Source organism: Pholcus phalangioides, unplaced genomic scaffold, assembly GCF_987345545.1.
Source record: "Pholcus phalangioides strain wild (caught in Gottingen) unplaced genomic scaffold, Ppha-v1.0 ptg000004l_1, whole genome shotgun sequence".
In the NCBI taxonomy this organism is placed as follows: domain Eukaryota; kingdom Metazoa; phylum Arthropoda; class Arachnida; order Araneae; family Pholcidae; genus Pholcus; species Pholcus phalangioides.
This window is the reverse complement of record NW_028301597.1, coordinates 6,408,850-6,435,289: the sequence shown is the minus strand read 5'-3', so window position 1 is coordinate 6,435,289 and position 26,440 is coordinate 6,408,850. Positions and strand designations below refer to the sequence as shown.

The 26,440-nt window shown below is 36.8% G+C and overlaps 1 protein-coding gene across 3 annotated transcripts in view; it reads left to right on the top strand.

Moving 5' to 3' along the window:
• LOC149086498 (voltage-gated inwardly rectifying potassium channel KCNH2-like) overlaps positions 1 to 26,440 on the top strand; it is a 327,715-nt gene that overhangs the window by 89,610 nt on the left and 211,665 nt on the right. For all 3 annotated transcript variants that reach the window (XM_089255950.1, XM_089255949.1, XM_089255948.1), the window contains exons 3-5: positions 4,176 to 4,319; positions 18,273 to 18,395; positions 22,869 to 23,159. In XM_089255950.1, the coding sequence (XP_089112076.1) occupies positions 4,176 to 4,319; positions 18,273 to 18,395; positions 22,869 to 23,159 (558 nt within the window). The remainder of the gene's footprint in view (positions 1 to 4,175; positions 4,320 to 18,272; positions 18,396 to 22,868; positions 23,160 to 26,440) is intronic.

Here is a 26,440-nt window from a genome sequence, read left to right as displayed (position 1 = left end):
AATGTATTTTTTGCGTACCTTCATATATATATTTTTGCAAATGGTTATATTCTCATTTTCTGCATATACAATTTCACCTTGCTTCATTTTGTACATGCAATAATTTTCTACCTCGCATATGTTTTTTTTAATATTGTTTGAATCAATGCCAGCACAAAGTGTCATTAACCCCATTGTGCATAATTTTTGATTGCAACACGCCCTGTAAACTTCTGCTAGATTTCTTGCTATGATTTTTTTTTTTAAATTTTACATCTCCGCCCTCCCTGTTTTGCACATGTTATGCAATGTTTGCTCCATTTTCTTCTCTAGTATATTATATCATTAATATTCAAATCAATGGGACTTATAACTCAACTAGCCACACTCCTTGTGGCATGGAACTTATATAGCAGTGGTGAGTGAATCTGGTTTTTGTTTTGTTCTACTTGCTACCGATGGTGAATCATGAAAATAGTTTTTTGTTCCTTTGGATACCAGTATGAAATAAATGTAATAATTTTGATTAATTAATAATATTAATAGAGTATTAATTTTAAAAAATTGAATCATTAGCAAAACTTACAATTATAATTAATTAATGCGTTTAATAATTAATAACTTATTAATTAATAATTAATAACTTATTAATTAATAATTAATTAATATTTTATTAATATTTTTATTAAAATTTGAAATTTTTTCCTGCTATATCATTTGTACGAACACACTGGAACTTATTCCGCTTCGAGTGCCCTTTTTTCCTAGTGCCCCACCAGTCCAAATTTCTTATAAAATGGCAATTTGCCTGTTGTGGCGTTGTATTTGTATTTGTATTTGTATAGGAGGGGATGGGGTGTGGAATAAGGTTTCTTATAAAAATATAAAATATTCTTAACGGCATCTTATTCGAGGTTGTATTCGGCATCTTATGCGCCAAAAACGGAAAAACCTTTCGATAGTTATTGGGCACCTGAACTAACATTCTCCCTATTGATAAGTGTCCCTGACAGAGCCACTTTCAGGGACCACACTCTACATGTTTCATGGACCCTTCATGTGCTCCAGAAATGTGTTCGGGCCACTTAAGTGTTCTGGAACTGTGCCACGCCTCACTCAAGTGATCCGTAATTATTCCAAGGATCACTTAAGTAATCTGGGAATGTTCCGCGGGTAACTTGAGTGATGTAGAACCACGCAGGGGGGCCGCTTAAGGCCGGGAACTGACTGCGGGTAGGCGGGTGCGAATGATCTTATGCGCCACTCGTTTAGCATCCGCGCGTGTTTTTTTTTTTATGTCACGTGACATGCAGGCTTGGCTATAATTTTCCTAGCGGTGAATTGCGTGGCGGTGAATTTTCCGTAAACCCTGTTATCAAAATATACAAAGCGTTTGGCTTTCATTTGCACGGAGATTTTACGGAATGCAATCTTTTTTTTCTTATCTGCCCGGATTGCTGTCACGAGGCAGGTTGAATTTTATGACGTCATTGGAAAGAACGATATTGGTACACCTAAAGCATCTATAAAGGTATTCTTGAGGGTCTAGGTGCACCCACAGTAAAAACGAGGAAAAGACGTCGTTTTTCTCAATTTTAGTCCCCAATTTATTAAATATTTATACTCATTTGTGCAAAACCATAATTCGACTTGCGCGTTTATCATTGGTTCCACCTATCGCGAGGGCACTGTATAACCCAGGTATAATATATCCACTTACTGTACGAGAGAATGTTTAGAGTTGTCGCGAAATCGATACCCGATTCTTCCTTGTCAGAATCTTTCTTGACGCCGAAATACAACAGAAAAATAGATAAAATTAACACATTGTTACCGCAGTAAGTCCGCTACCGGGGGCTTAGCACACCAACGCTCGGCGAGATATGAACACCGACATTCTGATTCGGCAATAAACTGCAGGTCTCAGTCTAATTAGCTCTTACGAGCAGAAAATGACCTATCGTATTACTTCGGAACAAGCCCGTAGACCGAAATTTATTTCAAAGAGGGGGACAACTGTCATTTCGGGGAGTTGCGAACCAAAGTGGTTGAACTTAGGTTCAACAACAACCTATAACTATAACTATAAACAACAACCTATGATTATAGGGCAACAACATGCTTAAGGCTATTGCCTTAAGCATGTTGTTGCCCTATATATCAGCCATTTTTCAACATTTACGGCGGCGGCGACTCCCTGATCCCCCACCACTTTCGCTATGACCTTGCTTCGGAGTCTTATTGTATAATAGTTGTTGAAAAAAAATCTTGTTAGGTAAAATTCCAATATAAATATGCATTCCAATCATTTTTTGCAACATATTTCACATTCGTTGATAGTTACCAAACTGTATATATATACAAAAAAGAATTATTTAAAAAAAAAGGAAAAAAATTAAATTTCATATGAGAGTGAAATAGAACCTATGCAGTGGGTCTTCATTAGCGGGAACCCCATGCATGGTTCGAAAAGTAGGCGTTTCTGAAGGGTGGCTATGCCTAAATGCATTAAAAATGCCAACCCTTGTTCCCCGACACCTCCCTTCTCAAAAACATGGTGGACGAAAAAAGAAACTGAAAAATTTAAAAATACAATATTAGAAAATATATATACAGAGCCTCAGATTATAAGCTCAAAGAAGCATGAGAAAAATAAAATAAAAATAAATAAAATACATACAAAGAAAGTTACAGGAATAAAATAATTACAGTGAATATTTTACAAGGATTATGAAAAATGTCAAAAATAAATTAAAAAGTCAAAAATGTAGTCAATAAATCACCGGACATCCTCAAGAATGAGGAGACTTTGAGTTGTTTTTTTTTCGATTTTTCTGGAAATGTCGTTGAAGAAGGCGGTTGGAATACTGTTGCCAGATGCAGTTTTGAAAAGACTGAGGAGTGCCGTATTGAATTCCTGTTGATATGCATATATATATATATATACAGGGTGGTAACTATCGACCGTCGAATAACTAACTACACACGTGATTTCTTGTGAAAAACTAATACGGAAAAGTGTTTTCGGTTTTTTGTTCTGTGACCCATAATTAACGCTTTAATTATTGATGACGTCACTCCAAAATCCTGCCAAATTCACCAAACGTATAACTTGGCATTTTTGGAAATGCTAAAAATATATTAACCCTCACACAGAAATCCAGAAAACGAAAGAGATATATAAAACAAGTTTTTTTTCCTCACGCTTTTCAGGAAAAAGAAAAAAACTTTTTTTACAAGTCAATCATAGTATGTTCTTTGCATCTCATAACGCCAACTTTACAGAGGTTATAGATAAGCGTTAGCCATTTTGTTTTATTCTCTAGAAAGTACCGAGCCTCTTTTCTTAATTTGTTTGTTATAATTTCTAATTTGATGACATTCAGCACACAATATTCTTGTATGCTGAACTACCCTTAAAACTTTTGAGAGGGATGAAGTTTTTCTTCAAAATTATTTTTTCGAATAAATACACTGGCTCTAATAACTACCATAAAACTAAACGTTTGTGAATAGACTAAAATAGTCAAATTTTAGGCCCGAAAAAAAACATTTTTATGTTCTCAAAGGAAATTTTAATGGTTTGAAGGCATGTTGGGCCCGCTTATTTCAAAACTGGTGTTGGTTTTCCCGAATCGGCTCTAGTTTTTGAGATAATACGCATAATATCAATATTTCAATATAGTCTGCAGCCACTAATTTTTGCGTGGGAATACTTCATAAAACATTCTTTGATAAAACATTCAAATTGAATTTAATTTATTCTTTGTAATTTTTGCAAAAATTCCCTGTAATTTCTATATCTTTTGTGATTTTGTATATATTTTTCTTATGCTTCATAATTTTTTCTTATGCTTATAATCTGAAGCTCTGTATATTTTCAAATATTGTATTTCTTCAATATATACTCACTTTTTATTTCATTTTTTTTCGCCCAACGTGTTTCTGAGAAGGCAGGGATCAGGGGTACAAGGGTTGGCATTTTTAATGCAATCGTGCATAGTCACCCTTCAGAAACGCCTACTCTTTTCGAACCATGCACGTGAGGTTCCCCCGATGATGACCCACTGCATATATATATAATATATATAACGATGAATATTTGCAACGCGATTGAAATAATATTCACTTTTTGGTTTTCTGTGTGTTTCGAAACTGATAAAAATCATCATGTTTTTTCTCTACGTACAATTTAGGGACCAAGTTCTTGTGCAGCCAGGTAACGGCACCTATCAGAAACGAAGAAGGAGACATCAGTATGTTCATAATGAACTTCGAGGACATAACTGACGCACCTTACAGAGACGATGTTCTGAGTCCTTGCACTAGTCCTCTTATGAGTGAGTACCATTTTTGCATCCCTGTTAGTTAGTGGTTGGTGCCTATTTAATGTGATGTGTGTGTGAAACACATTTTCTTCTGTCATTTATTGAGGAATAATTGATACTTCTCCACTTGGGGTGCATTTGCAGTGCTGAGTGTAGCAAATTTTTTTATATTTCTATCGTTTGCAATTTTTCCCCATGAACACGATGTCAACGAAAGAGAGGAATATTTGAACCTCAATGAACCTCAACATGAACATTTTGACCTCTTTACGATCATGGGCATAATATGCCGTACAAACACCAGTGGAATAAATTCAAACAAGTTCTCTGAGTTTTCTTTCCTCTCTCTTCACCATTGTGAAGCTTCATAGCAACCCTGCTATACAGGGTGATTCAGAAAAGATGGGAACAACTTTAAGAGGTGATAGTAGTACATATATCAATATAAAAAATTGTCATCAAAGAATGCACGGTCTGACATGAAACGCAAACGCACTAGCACGTGTCGAAACGGCCGCTCCGTAAACGTTAAAACGGCATTCTGCATGAAATTTATCAGGAGAAAAAGAACACCATGCATACAAACGTAACCTGTGGAAGAAGAAGAAACCGTATGCAAATCTGCGCCACAGTGAATAAAAGGCGTTAACGCCAGCCCTGTGAAGTGATTCCAGCGTGCAACCTTGCTAACAGTTGTAACGTATGGGATAATTGCACACTTTAGTAATACTAAGTCCGCGACTTTTATTCACTGTGAAGCAGATTTTCATACGGTTTCCTTGTTCTTCCCCAAATTGCATTTGCATGCGCATGTGATGTTCTTTTTCTCTCAATAAATTTCAACAGGAATGGCGTTATTTTCTGAATCACCCTATAATACACGTAAGAGCGAAAGAGAAATAGGGTGAGGTTGAAAAGAGGACTTGAAAAAAACTCTTATCTACTATACTTTTTTTTTTATATTTCCCCCCCCCCCCCCCGCTCTTCGTATGTGTAACGTGCAGTTTGGTTAGGACACGGTTACCGTATTTTTCGTCGATTCATCAAATATAGATAATCCAAATTTCTTGGACGTGAAGTGGTTAAACAGTAGTACATTATTATATGAAATTCTGAGGACTCTCGCAGGGTTCAAAAATACAGATGATCGAAAATTGACTAATTTTTGTGCAAAATGGTCTCTCGGTAATTTATGCGTCGCCCAGTGGAGCGATGCGGAAAATCGCACGCCGAAATCGTCGCAAAATCCTCGAAAAAAGTGATGCCGTTCTTACGTTCTATCCGATGAGCTTATTGGTTGCATTCGAAGCTCGTGACGTCACTGAAGAAGTAAATGCCACATATAGTCTCATTTGATATACTGAAAAAAGATAAAGATATCGCATGCGTCGGCCTGCTATATTTAATAGTGATATGGGCTTCTTCAGTAACGTCAAAGCTTCGCATGGAGGCCTTCTGCTATAGATGGTATTGATTCTAGGCCCGACTCTTCAACGTGTAATTTTTCTCTGATCACCTGATTGATTTTTGATCCATGATTGTTTTGATTGTTTGATCCATGTTTTCGTTACGGTCATCCTAAAGTGTATGCCAGAAACACTCGATAAAACCGAACGTGATCTCGTATTAAACGAGTTTACCTGTATTATCTGGTTATCGGGTTGGAAATTTAGATTATACCGATTGCAATAACTAAATGTACGACTCAATATATCGAACAGGTCTTACGTAAAAAGTGACAGGTGATAGATATAATGAATGTATGGGGGGGGGGGTGGCTTCCTCCTATATAAACGGGACGTTTATATCTGCTCTGTTTTATAAATTTTAAGTAGGTTGTCCACGTATCGTAAATGGTCTTAATAATGGCACGTTTCAAAAAAAAGTTGGTCATTCCTGAACAACATGATTATAATTGTTCCCGAGTGGTGTTTTATTTAAACACTAGCTGATACCCGGCGACGTTGCCCGCCCTGTAAAAAATTTATATATGTATAGCTTATTAATTACTTCTTAATCAAAAAAATTTCTGCATCAAGTAAGAGAAAATTACTTTTATATTTAAATATTTTAATTAAAATCTTCAGGCAATCGCTTGTGGATACACTATATTTTTTCTTTTTCCATCTGGTGTGTAGATGTACAAATTTTTGCTATTACCAACACGCGAACAGGTGACGAAAAGGTGTCCGCGTGAAAAACAGGGCTCAAGTAGCTTGATACCTGCCACTGCTAACAACTGGCCTTGCACTTTGTTGATTGTCATGGCAAAAGCTAAACGAATCGGGAACTGTAACCGCTTGAAAGTGAATGGCATTTCTTCGATGATGAGTGGGATACGTGGAATGAAGACTTCTTTTTCTTTGTAACATCCAGTTAGAATCGTTGCTTCAATGATGCAATTGTGCCATTTCTTCACGCAGAGTCTGTTGGCATAGCAGAGTATCGGTGTCTCCAAATTTCTTAAAAGCATTACAGGTGCTCCGACTTTGAGGGTCAAATTGTGTGGTGGCACACCCGGAATATCCAAAGAGTTCAGAAATTCTGCAGGATACAGAACTGTCTGCGCTGTGTCTGTGACAGTGTCAACCGATTTGTAAGATGTGGAGTCTCCCGGAATAATTTTTAGGATTTTTCCGTTGATCTTGTTCACACTGTCATTTTTCGATGCCAGAATCGCTTTCTCACAAAGCCACTCATGGTTTTGGGGGATTTTGTTGAATGTTTGGGAAGACTTTGTCTGCAAGTTCTTGAACTGAGTTTATATATATAATAACTGGCAAAATCCATTTGGGAACGTTATCAGTCCAGTGCTTGGGTCTACGGGAATTCTTCCATTGCCAAGTTTGATCAAATGATGTGAAAATGATAGCAGTGCTGAGTCATTTTCAGTTGAACTCGCATGTTGGTGGATAATGATAATTTTTTAGCTTCGTGCCAGAGTGTTGATGGCCTAACAAACTCGAGGCGACCACCGATAGACAGAACCTTCACTTCCAACCCATCTCACTAATGGCAGTAAATTGCAATGTAGCGATATGGCCATAGTTGGTGTTTGGTGAAGTAGATTTGAGGCAAGCATTGAGTTCATCAGCTGGCGTAGAACATTTTTATTCCCAATTTTGTCGTCGTAGTTGTTGTTCTCTGTTGTTAGTGACGTCATATGGCCAGCTTGTGCAGCGAATATTATTCAAACGCCTTTTACGCATTTTTTAAATCGAAACTATACCTCTACGATGGACGGTTGATGAGATAAAGGCCGCATTATCACTTACAGGACACCCTGTATATAGGCTAGCAGAAATACCCGGCGCTTCCCGGGTTTTCTTCAATTACTGGGAGGATTGGAAAAGAGTGACAAACCGTTATAAAGGAATAAACTGTTATAATAACAGAATTGAAGGTGTGACAAACCATTGTAAAGGCATATATTCACGTCTGAAACGCATTGTTGGGAACCACGGTAACCAAAGTAAACGTACCGAAAGTGATTGCTGAGGCCCCAAAACCATTGTTGCCCGACAGTTTTTCGCCCATTTCGGGCATTTGCCCAGCTCTGACGAACTTTTAAAGTAGCCTACGGTTCAATCCCGGACCTGTTTGGTATATATGCAAAATCTGGCGACGATCGGTCTAAAACTGTAGATTTGTATAAAGAACATACATACATACATACATACATACATACTTTCACATTTATATATAAGACTAGCTGATACCCGGCGACGTTGCCCGCCCTGTAAAAAATTTACATATATACAGCTTATTAATTATTTCTTAATCAAAATATTTCTGCATTAAGTAAGAAAAAATTACTTTCATTTTTTAATATTTTAATTAAAAACTTCAGGCAATCGCTTGTGAATACACAATATTTTTTGTTTTTCCATCTGGTGTGTAGATGTACAAACTTTTAGGATTACCAACACGCGACGTAAAGCTCTCCGTGTGAAAAACAGGGCTCAAGGAGGTTGATACCTGCCACTACTAACAACTGGCCTTGCGCTCTGTTGATTGTCATGGTAAAAGCTAAACGAATCGAGAACTGTAATCGCTTTAAAGTGAATGGCATTTCTTCAGTGATAATTGGGGTACGTGGAATGAAGACTTCTTTTTCTTTGGCACATCCAGTTAGAATCGTTGCTTCGATGATGTAATTGTGCAATTTCTTCACGCAGAGTCTCGGTGTCTCCAAATTTCTTAAAAGCATTACAGGTGCTCCTTCTTTGAGGGTCAAGTTGTGTGGTGGCACACCCGGAATATCCAAAGAGTTCAGAAATTCTGCAGGATACAAAACTGTCTGCGCTGTGTCTGTGACAGTGTCAACCGATTTGTAAGATGTGAAGTCTCCCGGAATAATTTTTAGGATTTTTCCGTTGATCTTGTTCACACTGTCATTTTTCGATGCCAGAATCGCTTTCTCACAAAGCCACTCATGGTTTTGGGGGATTTTGTTGAATGTTTGGGAAGACTTTGTCTGCAAGTTCTTGAACCGAGTTTATATATATAAGAACTGGCAAAATCCATTAGGGAACGTTATCAGTCCAGTGCTTGGGTCTACGGGAATTCTTCCATTGCCAAGTTTGATCAACTGATGTGAAAATGATAGCAGTGCTGAGTCATTTTGCAGTTGAACTCGCACGTTGGTGGATAATGATAATTTTTTAGCTTCGTGCCAGAGTGTTGATGATTTGAGGCAAGCATTGAGTTCATCAGCTGGTGTTGAACGTTTTTATTCTCGGTTTTGTCGTCGTAGTTGTTCTCTGTTGTTAGTGACGTCATACGTCCAGCTTGTGCAGCGAATATTATTCAAACGCCTTATAAGTATTTTTTAAATTGAATATGCCTCTACGATGGTCGGTTGATGAGATAAAGGCCGCATTAGCACTTACAGAACACCCTGTATACAGGCAAGCAAAAATACCCGGCGCTTCCCGGGTTTTCTTCAGTTACTGGGAGGATTGGAAAAGTGACAAACCGTTATAAATGAATAAAATATTATAATAACAGAATTAAAGGTGTGACAAACCATTGTAAAGGCATATATTCCCGTCTGAAACGCATTGTTGGGAACCACGGTAACCAAAGTAAACGTTCCGAAAGTGATTGTTGAGGGCCCCAAAACCATTGTTGCCCGGCAGTTTTTCGCCCATTTCGGGCATTTGCCCAGCTCTGACGAACTTTTAAAGTAGCCTACGGTTCAATCCCGGACCTGTTTGGTATATATGCAAAATCTGGCGACGATCGGTCTAAAACTGTGGATTTGTATAAAGAGCATACAAGCAAGCAAGCAAGCAAGCAAGCATGCATGCATGCATGCACGCACACACACACACACACACACACACACACACACACACAACGGTTTTGTTATTGAATATTGCTGAGTAATTATTTTCGTCCTATTCAATTTCTGCGGCCTTGGAAAAAATTGTATTTAATAGCCATTAATAGCTTTGAAAGAGAAAAAAAAAAGAATTTATAAATTATATTTTTTTATTCGGTGCATTTCAAAGAATCCATTTCATCATTTTTAGTTATTGACTGGTTCCATAGATGTTCTGGTTTTCTGCATAAAACATACACAGTGATTATGGCTTCAATTATCAACAAATTTTACCAATTTTACCTTAAAAAACGCAAATTTCGTAAGGAAAATTTCAATGGAAAATTTAAACTTTAAAGTTCAAATTTTTATTCAAAAGAAATTCCAATTGACTTTTAGTAAAAAGTCATTTAGTGTTCAAAGAATATTCACACACTCGTGCATTCTAATTCATTTTTTTTTGACTGAGGCACATCTAAGACTACAAAAACTAAACCCATCTTAAGAAAAATATGTTTTTTTTAGTATAGTCCTCCTACCACGAGATGAGATTTGGCTACGGCACGTCATGTCACGTGAAACGATTCTATTTTATCCTAGAAGGACATGCCAATCGCGAAAGCTCAGTCGCTGATGAACTTTTCTCGATGTACAATCGTTTTACCAAAAACAAATTGAATAAAATCATTCGACGTGACGTGACATGACGCGGCGAAAATTCATCTCGTGGTCGGCGGACTATACTGTATGTCCGTAGTTACCGTATATATCAATGTTCCGTGATCATCGTAAACATTCCTCGGCGGAACTTTTAATGCATTGGTACATGTAGGAACGTGTTGCGTGTGTGTATATGCGAGGCTCTAACGTATTTATATTGTTAGTGTAATACTTGTTTTGGTAGTATACTTATATTGTCATTCAGCCTAACACTGATCAATAAGCTCCAGGAGTGGGAAAAAAAAACAGCATTCACATGGGATTTAAACATAATTATTAGCGGTAATGCTGTACTTTTTTACAGCAGTAACTTTATTACTTTGACCTGATGTGGACAAGGTTATCTTACCATAACGCTAAACCCGTGTAATCACTTCGTAAACATTCCTTTTGAGGAGTTTTAACACCTGGGTACACGTCGGAAAGTGGCATGTATGCATCGTGTACTTAACGTGAAATTTGTTTCTGAGGAATGCTTGTTATATGAAGTACGAAAGCCTGGATAGCCAAGTGGAGATGAAGCTCGGGAAGAAAATTCACATTCTTCTGTAGGGAATCGAACCACAAACCTATCACAGTCCGGGAGAGTGTCGTACCATTCTGCTACAGAGGACAGATATTTTCTTTCCTTAGAGCATGCATATGTATGAACTATGAACGCTGAACGAGGCTGCGCATACGCAAGCCCCTAACTCAGTTAATATAGCTCTTATGACATTAGCCCCTGATAGGGGGCATAGGCTCGTCATAATGATGATGACGAGGGTGTCAATTCATAATACGCATGTTGATATATATGATTAGTCGAGTCCACCCTAGACGCTGGGGAGGGGGGCGGGCGGATGCTCACCATGTCTCCATACTTCTGCCCCTGATCCGGCCATTTGTCACCGGAATTCAGAAGCATCAACGTGGCAGAATATTTTAGTCGTATTAAGCGTGAATTTTGAATCTTGTAGGCCTGGCTGATATCTGTGGGAAAACTTTTCAATGAGAGATCGGAATGGCCTCGCACAGTGGCTACCAAACTTTTCCCGTCACGGAGCACTATTAAAAATAAAAAATTCATCGTGGAGCACTAATTGTGAAAACATTTTCCCGATCTTGATATAGTATAGTGCTACAGAAATAGGGAGAGACAACAATATGCATATCGTTTAGCACTACTCACCTGCATCTGCAAATATTTCAATCTCTTTACATACAGGCTTTTTGTAACTAATTTGAACGAGTTGGAGTACCAGTGACAGGTCTCTGAAACCGGTATATTTGTTTAACATCTAGGGTATCATGGAGGGGGAGATGAAAAGAGCAGGTTTTCCATTGTCTCCCCCTGTCACCCTTTTCCTATTACATGTAATAAAATATTTTTTTTTTTGCTCTTCAAACCGTAGCAAGGGAGAACCGAATGCTGAGGTAAAGAAAACAAAAACCCTTTTCCCGTTATAGGGTTACAAACAAAGCATCTCGATGAGGGGAAGAAAATAGATGGAGCTCGGGTGTGTATTTCCACCATCTACTCACCGCTGAGGTGAGTAGATGGTGGTGATGATCTACTCACCATTTTGTGCAAGAAGCAGCTTTAAAAGCGTCCTAAAGTAACAAAGTTCTATGGAGCATTTCAAAGTTAACGTTTCATGCGGCATTGACGAGTTGTCTTGCCTCCTTAAAAGCTTCTTCTCGTTAGCAAGCCCAGATGTTTTGTAGAGTTGCGATTTTCCAACGGAACACTTTTCCCCCATACCTATTAGTTTGCATCTGCTGAAAATCAGAAGGAAGTTTACTTCATTAAAAAATATATGGCATTTTGAAGGAGGGTTGAGTAATTTCTGCTGTGCTTCTAAAGGGATTAAAGTTAACTGAAAATTGTCAGCTTTGATTCGGTAAAACAAAGAATGTAAAACAAAGATTTTATGTATTCCCAATTTTATTCCGAAAAATTTGCACATTTGAAGAAAATTTTCAGAGACATCACTGATTGAAAGTAATAGTAGTAGATAGTATTAAATGTCAAAAACTTTGTTAGTCAATGTACATATTCTGAGTAAGCTTTATATATTACCATCTCATTAAAATATAATTTCGGCAATTTAAGTTGTAATTTAGTCCGATGATTTTTTAAGACAAGGCAAAAAAGTTCAAGAATTTTCCACCAGCTGGAATTTGGGTGATTATTATCGTGTAGTGAATGTCTGATTTCGTATATCTAGACCATAGTCTCCCAAATTTTTTGTTCCATCGCCCCCTTCATCAGAAATTTTTTCCTCTCATCATCCCCCAACTCAAGTAAACCCATAGGATCCAATGCTAAATCAGTAGGTTCTATCGCCCCCTTGGACCATTTCATCGCCCACCAGGGGGCGATATTGCCCACTTTGGGAAACACTGATCTAGACCATCGCCCAATTTTTATCCATTCAAAAGTTATGACACTTGAAGATCTCGTATACAATGGCATATGCGCAGCCTCTTACAATCAATTTTAACCTCCAAGAATCATTTTGGGATGCCTGGAAGCGAAAAAGTATAAATATTTTAGGGAAATAAAGAACATTGGCAATTTCACATAATCTTGAATAACTCGCGAAATATCACAGATAGAGTAGTATACGGCAATGATAAGAAAGGTTGGAACGCCACCTGGTGGAAAACTCAGGAACTTTTTATGTTGTCTTCAAATCTGAGCAAGATAGAGAAAAAAATCAACAATCAGGTCGTAGATAGGCATTTAGTTAATAAAAAAAAACTAGGTTATGAGTAATGTATAATATACATTACTTATAACCTAGAAATTTCTTCAATGTCTTCATATACATTGTATATGAAGAAGACATTGAGACATTGAAGAAATTAGTGTACCTAAGTCAGGCGCGATCACTACTCGGTATTTCGCTGCTTATTCATGAGTTATTAAGCCTTTGTAAGTTGTTGTTATGTGAGGGTAGCATGATGTAGGTTTCTCTGCTCTCTGCGGAGAGAGAGTCTGCCAACAATCCCCTACCCGTGGGAATCCCAATCACCCCTTTTTTTGCATTGGGTCAACGAATGAATGAATGAACACTAGGAATCTGCCTCAGGACTTATCCCGTTGCTGAGATCTCTTCCAGCCCAGCTTCATGGCAAGGTCTGGAATAAGGGTGTGTACCTAACAGTCTGGGTGCATATTTAGCATTGTGTCTGATTTTTAATTGTCGCTATCTATATTTCAAATTGTAAATGAAGTGAAATGATTCGTGCAATTGTAGGCCTGTTGCTGTCTTTTAACGGGGTTAGACTTTTTAACGGGAACATCGGCTCGCATTCGTGCCTCTAAGTTTAGAGCCACAGAAAACCCACTTCAGCCGATCCTCATCACTGTGGTGCTGAGGTTCTAACCCGGATCTTCGTGATGCGAGTTTGTCACTATGAACACTCGACCACCACACCAGCTTCTCATTGCGATAAAAGCAGGCTCCACAATTCCCTAAAAAGTTTTTACTTTTTTTTGAAAAATCAAGAGGAATCTTCATAGCATGGGATTTCGAGACGCAAAAGCAGAGGCCCGTGGGCTAAACGACATTTTGAATAGCATATCTATTGAAGACCCCCAAAATGCTTGCAGGAAGTGGGTGGGAAAAAATGCAAAAGTGTATTGATGCTAGTAGGGTGAAGTGAATACATACACAGAAAAATTGAAAAAAAAATTAGGTAGTCTGTGTTCGGAGAAGCACCAACCTAGTGAATAAATCTACTTCGTGTTTTCCCTCTGATTCATTCGAACATATTGTGAGATCCAAAAAATGTTCTGCCATTCAAGCACCAATTTCTTCACGATGCACTAAGAAATCTTTGGTGGAGCGCAGTTTTTGAACCACTGGTCTAGCAGATACATGTTTAGTATGAGGTCTCTACGCTTCTAATATCCAGAAAACTTTCTTCAGAAGATGTGAGCAAAACCCTTTGCATGCACTTTGCACCATATGATCATGATGTGCTTTTTCCTGCACGTTGTTCCTTCACATATAGGTTCAAAATACCAGTGTTGAGATTTCACAGCGGTTTTGATCGTTCAAAAAACATTATTACGCTTGGAAAAGAGTTAAACACTTTGATAGTCCCGTTCCTGCGGCATCACTCCTTAGCCGGTGGGTGGTCATGGTGATGAACTTGTACCACGAGAACACGAGTACGAACCCCATGGTGGTACAGTGATGATCAGCTGAAGTGGATTTTCTGTGGTTCCCAATTTCGACGCGTGAATACGAGAGCCGATCCCTCTGTTAAAAAGTCTCACCACAAAGAGCAACAAACCGAAAACGGTACAAATGTTCAACTATTATACGTCCCTCGTAGTTTGAAAAATAGATGGCAGCACTAAAAATTCTTGCACAACAACATTCTTTTGAACGACACTAGATGCACAACACTCAGACTGTTAGGGACACAGACAAACAGACAGACATGATCGCTGACCGCCCAGAGAGACTATCTTGGGATGGTTTGTACTCTCTCCCAAAGGGATGGACGGTCTCGAAGTTAGGTACAAGTGCATACTCGTGCATACTTCAGGCACAATTCATTCGGTAGTAAATTGCCTTGGCGACAGACTTGAGTTGAGCTTAGTGTGAAAGAAAGCTCCTTGGTAGGACACACATAAAATTCTGAAGAGAAATTTTTGTGAACAGGAATTTTTGTCACGGCTGTTGTGGTTCTAAGGGTGTGTATATGGACGCAAAACATATTTTAAATTTTGGCCGAGAAAGTATAAGCACCAGTTAATTTCAGATCATAGACTCTACGCAAATAAAAGACACTGAATCGAATTAAGAAAAATAAACTTTTTCTATTTATATGTACTTTATAATTAATCAGGACAATTACATTTTTAGTGCATATTATAATAATCAATAATAAGTCAATAATCACGTGATTGTAAAATAAGAGAACTCACCCACGAAATTACAAACAACTAAACAGGAAACAGATTCACCACATTGCCGTTTCTACATCTCCATTATTCGAAAAGATGGGGATACCTCGATTTTTGGCGCCTTTGCGCTCTCCTCTCATCAAATATTACATGCTAATTCCTCAAAAATCTGAGCAAAATGTGCGTGTCTCACACACACTATTCGAAAACTTTTGGTTTCTTTGTTAAGAGGAAAACTCCTCTGATTCGCTGATGAAAACTCGGGACTTAATCGAAGAAGTCAGGTCGAGATATATAAAGAAAAATAAGGTAAGAGTGATGGTATATAATATATCGCGCCATGTTAAGCTTCACTGACTTGCTGAGGCCTATATGATAAATGCTGAAAAACAGATAATGCACAAAAATATCTCGAAGTATTCTAAAAAGAATGAAAAAATTATCCCCGGGGTATCTCTCAACGAAAAACATTTTTTTTCCGAAGCGTCTACCTCAGCCTGACCATATTCACAATAGGTGAAGGTAATATGACCTATGAAGTCCTTTACCTACCTACAAATCTCAACAAATTAACGGGCATTTTCACCCGAATCCCGAATATATATTCTTTTTCCAAGCCGTGCCAGAACAATTATGACCATTTTTGACTAGCGTACCACTCTGAAGTATCTGAACATGCAGACGATACGTTCCGTTTTTTACGAAACAAATATATTTTCGTCCCCCCCATCAATAAAATTCGACTGTCCTCTTATTCTCATAAAAAAAGGCTCATTTTGTTACATTTTTGAGAAAGAAAATTATTTTATTTTTGAAACATTTAATTTTCGATTATCGTAATGGAAATCAGGAAAAGGTCATCTTTTCCGCCAGTGGCGGCTCGTGGTCGGATATTTTGGGAGGCGCAGATATAAAAAAATATACCCCCATCTATCGGTGATGATAAGTAGTCAACAAGTACATGTACTATAAACATGTAACTATTAATTGTGTAAAGTATTGTACTGCATTGAGAACTTTTATTTTTGTTTATCAAATTATTTTTCACATTATCTGTACACCTATGCAGTACAAAAATAATCATGCTCTATCTACGCAACATTCACGTAAAAAAAGTTTGCGCAGTGAGCTTAAGCGATGTTTTGACAACGTTGAATATCATCTCATTCAAGTTTAACAGTTGCCATTGGCAATGGTTTTTGAAAATTGTGAAAATTCATACTCTTCTTCCAATATCAGGGATCTGCACCCAGATCTAAAATATGGACCCTTTACAAAATTTTAGACCTGAAAAAAGAACTTCACAAAATAAAAGTTGATGAAACTATAAATTTGGAATTCCATTTCTTTTGTGTAGATTAACTAGATTACTTCGCTTCCTGCAAAGTTAATGGTCTTTTTCACAAAAATAAGGGAAATTTCCACAAAAACTTTGACCGTACAAAAAGGTCTGAACAGACGCCTGAATATTATACTACAATTTAAAAGGTGTATAAATTGCTATGATCAAGTTATAAAATATGTATATTTTTTATTCAAATTGTTAATTTATTCAATTGTATATTCAGCAACAGATTTAAAAGGTAGTAGATTTAAAAGAAAGTAGATGGCAGCATGAGTATTCGCGGCGCTTTTTTTTTACTCGCCTAAAATGACTATATAATAACCTTGTACTAACCATGCCCCTTTCTCCTTCCTCTGGTTTTTATGTTACCAAAGGTATCTCATGCGGCGCGTGACCGAGAGCGGCCAAAGTGGAAAGAAGAATATGGAGAGACTCCATGGAAAGTGCTGCCAAACCCTTGATTATATGATCCATATTTTACGGGATTTTTTTCATCAATGCTTTCGAAAATTTTCTTTTCTAATTTAAAAAAATTCATAAAAAAATTCAGTGGTATCAAGTTGGAATCAAATCCATTTAAAGAATTTAATTAATGACGTTATTTTCAGGGGGGGCCTGCGCGCTCTTCACTAGCCGTCCCTGTCTTCCGCACACGATGTTGGACATATGACATATGACCTGTAAAGGGGGGGGGGGAGTCTACGTACTTGGTCCTGCAAAATATTCGTAAGAGGGAAGAGCATCCTCAACCATCGACAACCGACTCGATTTGAAATACATATTTTCGGTGTCTTCCAATTGGGGCAAAGTGGTGAAATGGTCCCACGCAGTGTTATCTGAAAATATAATTTCCACGAGTAATTTCCCTCCTCTCCAAAATTTTAAGGGGTATTTTTGGAAAGAGGGCGGTAAATTTTTTTGAATCGGAGAAAAATTACTAAAAAATTATCTAATTTTTTTTTATTTTTTTTGTGAGAATCAAATTTTATTATTATTATTACAATTTTACAAGCACAGAAATTATGAGCAAAATAAAGAAAAAAAATTTACCAAGTAAAATAAATGACCCATTCTAGTAAATGCTAATAAAATTAGTATGGAAAACAAAATTTGTAGGAGTATTTTCACACCCCAACGAAATTAGGAGTAAAATTGAATTTTGATGCGTGAATCACGCATATCGATGCGTATTGATGAATGCTGCTCCCACGTATAAGATGCACATAGAAATGACCCCACCAACTCACAATTTAAAAAACGCGTCAAATAAAAAGATATTGCATAACTATTGTTAAGGACACATATCATACCAAATACAGATTTGGTAATCTACAAGACTATTATTACTAATAAGAAAAACGCAGTTCAAAAACTGGACAGAATGTCTTCGAATGAATAATTGAATAAAAATTCTTAAATTTTTGAAGAAAGCCTTTGCGTGTCGAGGGTTATCCAGTACTCTACAAAATTTATTTTTGATCGTCTCAAGCAATGATCAGGCTGATCCCGTTCGTTCAACGTTATCTATCGGTGACTGAAGTTAACGCCACTATGAATTCACTAGGTGACTTATTTTTTGTCCAGGGAACTTATGTTATCACATATGCATGTTAATACACATTAAGTCATTGTTAAATGCTCTTGATGTATTATTCTTGATTTCAGTTCTTCGTTGGTTTCCTACGATCGCGTGCAGAGTGAATCGGTTGCGTGCAAGAAACCGAAACCGTCAATACAACTTCAACAACAACAACAACGAGGATATCTCTCCAGAAGATGGCTTTATAGGTTGACAACAATATATATACCTATATGAGTATAAAAACAAGTGAACTCTTTCGCACACAGTATTCAGTTGCTTTTGAGAATATGTTCATGTGCATTTAGAACAAGCTATTGATACAGTTTGCTTTGAATACGCTAAGCTTGAGAGAGTTTTCAATTGCTGTTGCAAGATTTCCACACTTTAGCTTGTAATAGAGCACAATAAACGCGGCGATTAAAAAAATAAACGCTTCACTTTCATTTTGCACAATCTCTTTATCTCGTTCCTATCACGCACGCATATATGTACGTACATACATAAGCACGCATAGTAGCACGTCGAATAAGAGTCACTCGTTCATTTTACAATTTTTTGATTAGCTGAGCTTTATTTGTTTTGTTTTTTTGTTTCAGTGTGCATAAAATGTTTGATTCATTCCACAAAAACTAGATGAAATGAAACTTTTCAAAATGCGGGGCCACTTGACAGTTTGTTTTTTTTGCTGTAACCATTTCACTGAAAATACACTGCATCTCAAAAGTTGAATGCACGACAGTAAACTCAATCGAAAAGCTTGCTTTGATTGACTCCAAATCTCGAAGAAATACGGTAAATTTAATTTTTCACATTCAAAGTTGGTCATAAAAAAAAAGTAAATTAAAGAGTGACTACGATCGCATTCACAGAAAAATACTTGAAATAACAAAAAAAACCACGTTTTTACGTTACAGAACTCATTCCGTAAATTACTGTAAACTCTAACATAAAATGCGATCTTTTCTAACTTGTGGAACATATGCTGTCCGAGGGCGTGCCATTCTTCAATCATTTGATTCAGTGCAGCAAAGAGCGTAAAAGACGTAAAGAGTTTTAGTGTAAGAGCGTATTGAGATATTGGAAATTTATAAAAGAAGTTTATTCCCGAATTAATTGTGTGGGTGCTCGAGCACTCACAGCACTCTGAGTCATTGGAGGACAGTAATTATCATTCCGGTCGAATAAGAGGTCTCATAGAGAGCAGGGAAAGGAAAATAGATTGTCAAGGACATGATTGAATATTTGTATCGTTGCTGGTCTGTTGCTTTCTGTCGCATAGCTGGACTGGGACGTCTGCTGAGAGCCAGGCTACAATGGTGAAAATCAAAGCTAGAAGTAGTCTCGGCTCTTTTGCAAGAATGGCAAGCTATTCCAATCCAGAAATTTGTGGATAGCCTTCCCGAGAGAATGACAGCTCCAGACACAACGAAAAGTAAACCTACCGTTAGAAATTTTTGCAGTATGGCACCAGCCAAAACTTGAAGCATCTTGAAACGAAAAAATTAAAAAGTTCAGTGAAAACTTACACCAAAACCAAAAAGATTCAATTCACGATTAGCCGAATTCCAATTAGTCGAATTCATGGAACGTATTTTCTCTTCCATATTGGTCAGGTACTGGAACTTTAGTGTGATCGCAACAATATGTTGCTGGAAAATCAATGCGTATTTCGGAGGGGGAGAGGGGGCCGTTGACTATATCTTCACTTTAAACTCCCTTATCCAGTTACACACACGCCAGAAGAAAGGTAAACTCTGAACATGTTTTGTTGATCTATCTCAGGCATTGATAGGACCGCTCTTTGGACCGCTCATTATTGTGGAGTAAACTCTATTCACTTGGCGTGAGCTCCAAGTTGTTGAACATTTTTTGTGGTCTTTTTGGCAATGCCAGAGCTAAAATAAGAACAGATAAAGGTCGTACAAACTCGATAGATATAACTAACGGTGTTCTGAGGGGGGATCCGTACTCTCCCTCATTTATTGCGCTAACCAATACACCAGAGAGGTTGTGTATTGGTTAGCGCACTTGCCCGGTATGCGAGGGTTCGATTCCCGGAGGAGGAAAATCACTTTTCTTTCCAAATATCAGTTTCGGCATAAACATCCAGAAAATTCAATTTCTCAGTACATTTCAGGCCGAAAAAATACCATCTCTTCATATAACAAGTAGTGGTTTCTTGCGTTTGCCTAGTGGATATGCCGTATTAAATCCTGACCAGAATTGCCCTAATTGCAGCAGTAATTTCAACAATGTTTTCGACACATTTCATACTTTATTCGAATCCCCCACTGTTTAATTTACAAAGAAGCGTACTTCTAAAATCGTGTATTTTCCGCAATCGCACCAGACAAAATTTCATTTTCAAAATATCGAACTTATCCGAAGATCATCAGATTGGAAAACTGTTTTATTTTTTAATGATGTTGTGAAGTTTTTGAATTTTTGATATTGATGTTCGATTATTATTACTATTACTTTTTTAATTGTTATTATGTAAATTTGTTATGTAAAATAAATGAATCGTGGTTTTCTTTTTTAATTTTACGCCATCCTTGCATGGGTCTGCCCCATATGCAAATAAAGATTTATTACTATTATTAGTCGAATTCTGTTCAAGTCGAAGTTTTCTCTTGGCTTGATAACCTTCAATATTATTTTACTGTTAAAATATTTCTTCAACTTGTAATTTTCTTCCTTTAAGTCAAAGTTTTCGGCTGTGAGATGAATTAAAAAAGAATATCCTCCCAGTGGAGAATTAAAAGTATGGCGTATAAAATTAAAATAATTTCTTTCATCCTCCCCTAGTTTTGTAGATGAACTCATCAATGGCAATTAGTTTGGTTAGCTTTGCTACCAAATCTGTAACTGTGCGTCTCGTCACTTAATATCACCATTCTGTTTTCGCTTAGTTGCGAGTGAATGTAGCGTTCCAACGTCAGAACAAATCTTGATAGTGCGTAGATTTTTCGAAAATGTTGAAGTGAAAGTTTTTTTTAAATTTAAAAAGATAAAGAATAAGTTATCTAATGAAATGAGAAGAAATCTAAATTCAAAGACATAGTTAGTGGATGAGAAGTAAGGCATATCCCTCCGCAAACAGAATCAACAGTCTTGAAAAAACAAAAGCATTAGTCTTGCAAGAGTCTCTTCAGACTACTGAATTTTCGTGTGGAGAGCGTAATCTTTTTCCTTAACTCGTAAGTTTAATTCATACAAATATTGTTTATAAATAGAGCATGAAAGTTTAAGCAATAGGCAGGCAAAAAAGCACTAAAAATGCCTATAATAGGCACTGAAAAAGGCATTTATAATGATTGGAAGGAAGAAAAAATAATTACAAATAACTAAAAACTAAGGTATTAAGAGTCCAAAAACTAGCTGAAAAATCTATTGCACTTAATCCGCGTCTATTGTTTTAATTACAGTATATAATAACTGCGGTAATAAATGTTTTTTATTACCACGTATACGGGATTCCTTCAAACGTGGGACCCTGCGTGACCGCATCTGTCACACATCCCTAAGGGAGAACTCTTGTCAATTTAATCGAATACTAAATATGCATGTTTAATAAATAGCCACGGTTGTTTGCAATGCATTTATGGTGCAAAAAATAAAACCAAAACAACATGGGGCCCCACAGCCCTGTCTGCTCCTACCACGCCTTCCATGAGCCATGACATCAATTCAAGATCTCTTGGAACAATCATCGGTCCGCTATACTCATACCAAAACCTCCAATTATTGAGATGTAGACCGACCCCACTCTGAAAAGCCATTGCAAAAAATTTCGTATTTTTGAATGTAATATTTATCTCGAGATATACTAAATAAAATCACAATGTTTTGGCAACAGACTGTGTTGTCATGTTTTCATTGGTTCAAAAGTTGCTAGTTTTAGAGACTGCACAAATAGAACGAACTCAACCATTTAATTTTTTTTTCATCATAAATAGCAATTACATTTTTTGGCAATAACAGAATTTTTAAAACTTTGAATTTTGTTTACATTTTGCAATTCATGAACGACACTCTCAATCATTGTCGATAAATGCTGAAAACTGCTAAGCAAATATCTCAGTTATTTTTCCATTTAAAAATATGAAATTTTTTGTAAATGACTTCTCAGAGCCACATTTACATTTCCCTGACTGGAAGTATACGATTATTTGAAAAATTTTAGACATTTTGAGTAACCGTACATAATTTTAAAACTTTTTGTAATTGAAAGTATGCTTCTAAAATCAACTGTTGCAGATATCCGCTGTGCAAATAATTTGGGATAACCTGTATAGTACTCTCACAATTGCGTTGAAAGTTAGACTCTCTGAAGAGCATGGATATCACATTGATGATGTTGAAGAATTTAGTCATTTAAAATTGTAGATTTTCGTTAAATTACTAGAAGTTTATTAGAGACAATTAGAAAAAGTGAAATCATTATGCTACTTTACATAAATCTATACTCTCAGAGAATATAATGGTTTTATTGTTTGATGGACGATGTATGTCTTCAATTGTCGGGATGATCTTCCTCCCCCCCCCCCTATTTATTTACTCAATTTGGCGAATCATTCACGGAAAAAAGATAATGAGACGTATGTAGTTTGTGTTGTGTCTATTATTACAGTATCATGCTTATTCAAAACTGATTGTTACACTGTGTTGTTTTAAAGCGACAAGAAACAAGCCTTTCAGGCTGTGGTTGCCAGCTGTTCTTCGCAGATCGATCAGTAAAGATCAAGAAGATGTGATTTTGACTCCTGAGGGTGAGCTCATGGCGTTAGATACTTTCGACCCAAACGTGCAGCTTCTTAGGAAACAGAGTCTAGACATAGACCACGCATCTGTGGGAGCTGTTGAACGTGGAAGCAGAACCATACCTCCGTTTTTGCCAAATACAAACGATAACAACACCGTCTGGAGAGCGTCGTCTTCTTTCAAAGAGAAAGGAACCCTGTCAGCAGGTAAGAAAAAAATCTATTCAGAGAGACTCTGTCACTCTCCGCCATTGAAACAACGTACAGGGTATGATGCGAAAATAATTTTTGTAAGGAAAATTCATCTCCGCATTGTATCCATTTGTCCGTACCTTGGAAGCAGAGGCGTTCGTTCAGAAGGGGGGATAGAGTGGGAGGGCTCGTGATCCTTCAAACAAGCCATTCAATTTTTTTTTTAGTTACTTTTGTAAAAAAAATTAAAATATCTAGAGAAAATACTTTTTATATGCTATATTTCAATCAATTTTTATTTATTTAAATGCTTTTCGAAGGTTGGTAACTCAAAATTTCTGTGGAAATATTTCTAGTGGAATCCCAAAGGTTGACTCTGCGTACGCACCAGCTTGGAAGAAATTCATTGTACTTTTTTTAATTTTCTCTCATTTCTTCACTAAACACAAATTCCTCACGTAGAAACCCATTACTTCCCCCTGTCTTGAAGAAGATATTTTTCGTCTTAAAATCATGAACACTATTAGAAATACTTGTGCATGGGAAAAGGGGAGAAAAAAATAGGGAAGAAACTAGATTAGTTTTATCTCATGAAATCGTTCCGGAATTCAGAATATCACGAGTGTATTTTTAGAGAAGCACACACACACATATGGATTTTTTCCCCACATCTCCTTTGATCATTTTTGTCGCACAACGGTTGCTTTCTACACACAAGGATTGATGAGAGACTAATAGCTCTCAACTTTTCTGAGACCGCGGCCACACACAGGTAAACTAAAACCAAGACAACAAATAATCAATAAAAATTTTATTGCATACTATTTATATGATTACTAGCTATAATACCCGGCTCTGCCCGGGTTTTCTTCAATGAGGCTTTTTAGATCACGTGATATTTTATGATATTATGATATACGGGACCTTTATTTTCCTCTTTCTTTGAGGGACATACAAACCGTATTTAAGTTAACCAATATGGCGCCTTCCTGCGCGACTCATGAAAGAACAAATCAAGATTTAAAGAAACTTAGAAGTGAATATACAAAAAGAATCATCCAATTTAAAAAAAAGTCTTAACTATTCAGCTTTTAATCCGTTTTGATCGAATAATGTGTAGGTAGAAAGAGTGAAATCGCGAGTTTCACGCAGTTGCCGACAGGTAGCGCTAACGCTATTCCTCCGGCCGAGGAGGAAGTGTTTTTCAAGATTGGCCTTCCCCATAGTTAAAAACCGATTCGGATGACTTCATTTTCCAGCAAGACGGGGTACCACCACACTGGAGCTTGGACGTTCGAGAACTTTTGAACAATCGCATTCCTAAACGATGGATTGGTCGTACGGGACCTGACGATTCAGTTAAACATCACTGGCCTCCAAAATCGCCGGACCTCACAGTGTGCGATTTCTTCTGGTGGGGGTTTATAAAAGACTACGTTTATGTGCCTCCCCTTCCAGCTACATTAGGCCGAACTGAAAACAGGCATAACATCAGCAGTGGATGCAAGCATGTTCTCAAAAGTTTGGAACTAATTCGACTGCTTTATAGACATATGCAGTGCATCCCAAGGTGGACATATTGAGCACCTTTAATTTGGTTTGTAAAAAACTTCATGATTAGCCATGTAATATAAAATTAATCTTAAGTGTCTATGTTCAATATTTTTCGTTTCAAAACGGGTAATTGCTTTTGAAGCATCCTGTATTTTTTTCCCTTTTTTTAATGGGCGCTACGTATTTCGATTCACCCCCCCCCCCCCAGAACTTCAAGTTATCCATCTGTCTGTTTTTGCTTCAAAAAATGCTTAATTAAAGCTGCGGAATTCGTTCAATGTTATTTATGGGCCCATAATTAATTTCAGACATCCTAAACTACATGTATTGATGCATACATTATAAGAGAATACGGAGACATTAATTTCCATTTTCATGCTTGAGAAGATATAAATGAGAAGTTGAAATATCAATGTTATTGCATGAATACTAAACTCAAAAGTAGGTCCGGCTAATTATTTAATTTTCTGAGCTCCGTATATCTTTGAGCGAACTCAATATTTCGAAAACCGAGAATCGAATTCAATTTTTAAAATTATTGATATAGCGGAAAACCCCTATTGAATTTCCGCATTTCTACAGTAAAATCGGCAATTTTAACACTGATTTCTATGGTGTCATCTTTTGCCTGACCCTCAAAGTGATGCTGGTGATGATTCTGACGTCTATTCAAAAAGCCTCATTACTGGGACGATTGAAAAAGGGCAAACCATTATAAAAGCATAACCTATTATACATGTACTGGCAGCATTGAAGAAGTGACAAACCATTGCAAAGGCATATACACTAGGGTGGAACGATAAAGGGTGTTTTTTCACTTTTTTTGGAAATTGATGTTGCCTTAATATTCAAAAGATGTCTTTCAAGGTTTTAAGACGTTATACCAAAATCTAGGAAAATATTTCAATATCTTGAGGTTCCTCACAGACCCTAAAGGTCGAGCAAAAAGACTTTTCTAAGAAGTGCACATTATAAAAGTTTTTAAACATATATATATATATATATATATATATATATATATGATAATCTTTTTTTTAAGGGTGGGGACAAAACTATTAGTTTCGAATACTGCTTAGCAGAAAAGTTTATTTTCGGAACGTGGAATGTACGGATTTTCTGCTTCTGTTAATCCTTCATTTCTAATTTTTAGAATTCTCTTGATTCCCAGTTCTTTGCCCGTACTTTTTCTACAAGATATCTCTGATCTGCATTTAAATCACTGTTGTCACTGTCCATTATAGAAAGGTTATTAGAGATTGATTTAAATTTCACATGAATCATATTTTCCTCATATTGGAAAATTGTGAAAGATTACCTATATATATGTATTGGGAAATTGTGAAAGATTACCTATATATATATATATATTGGGAAATTGTGAAAGATTACCTATATATATAGGTCATCTTTCACAATTTTCCAAACTGTTTTCCGATATCACCTTGAAGCCCGTATGGACTGATGGAACATCCATCTAGATGCTTCACAAGATGCCTTAGAGGTAACTCATTGAAGTGACAAAGACAAATAAGCCATTGCAAAGGATGGCCTATTTCTTTCTCTATTAATTTGATAACACCATTATTTCGATTATCCGATCGCCATCAATTCTTTCGTATCAAAATCTTGCTTCAAAAAGTCTAGGATTGATGATTTTATATCCCTTGCTTCTTGGAGTTGTGTGACCGAGATATATTGACCCGGGTTCCTGCAATATAGTTATGTGTTCTTCAGATACGGTT